Source organism: Penaeus monodon, chromosome 30 (genome assembly GCF_015228065.2).
Source record: "Penaeus monodon isolate SGIC_2016 chromosome 30, NSTDA_Pmon_1, whole genome shotgun sequence".
Taxonomy (NCBI): domain Eukaryota; kingdom Metazoa; phylum Arthropoda; class Malacostraca; order Decapoda; family Penaeidae; genus Penaeus; species Penaeus monodon.
In genome coordinates, this window is record NC_051415.1 from 17,720,279 (window position 1) to 17,720,727 (window position 449).

General features: G+C 31.8%; 1 protein-coding gene across 2 annotated transcripts in view; it reads right to left on the reverse strand.

Moving 5' to 3' along the window:
* The window catches only part of LOC119592593 (E3 ubiquitin-protein ligase Siah1-like), a gene marked incomplete in the record, with an annotated part of 8,111 nt that overhangs the window by 1,680 nt on the left and 5,982 nt on the right, over positions 1-449 (reverse strand). For both annotated transcript variants that reach the window (XM_037941477.1, XM_037941478.1), the window contains 1 exon segment: positions 49-241. In XM_037941477.1, coding sequence (XP_037797405.1) covers positions 49-241 — 193 coding nt within the window.

A 449-nucleotide genomic window follows, 5' to 3' on the forward strand; every position in this document is an offset into this window, starting at 1 on the left:
ACCATGCAAGTATTCATACATGAAACTGTAGCCTATAGCAAAATATACCTGTAGGCAAAGTTTTCAGCTTGTTTTCTCGATCCTATTAGTTGAACTATTGCAAAGAATTGTTGATGTCCATCATATTTTTCTTGCTTCTCCAAAACCAACATGAAGTGATGACCAAAACAGCTCTGCATCATGACCCAATCTACAGCTCCAGGTAAATTGATATCTGTTGCTAAGAAAACTATATCCTCACCTGAAATAAACAAATACAATATATAGCATACCTCCAAGTTCTAAAAAAATACTATGTAAGTCTTTCTTAAAACTTTCACACATATAACACATATGCAATTAGATTTTTCTAAAATCTAATGTAGACACATTTATTCTACCATATTTAAGGGGAAAAAGGGTACCTGACACTGACATTTATATTAATCAATCAGTCAATCAAATTTTCA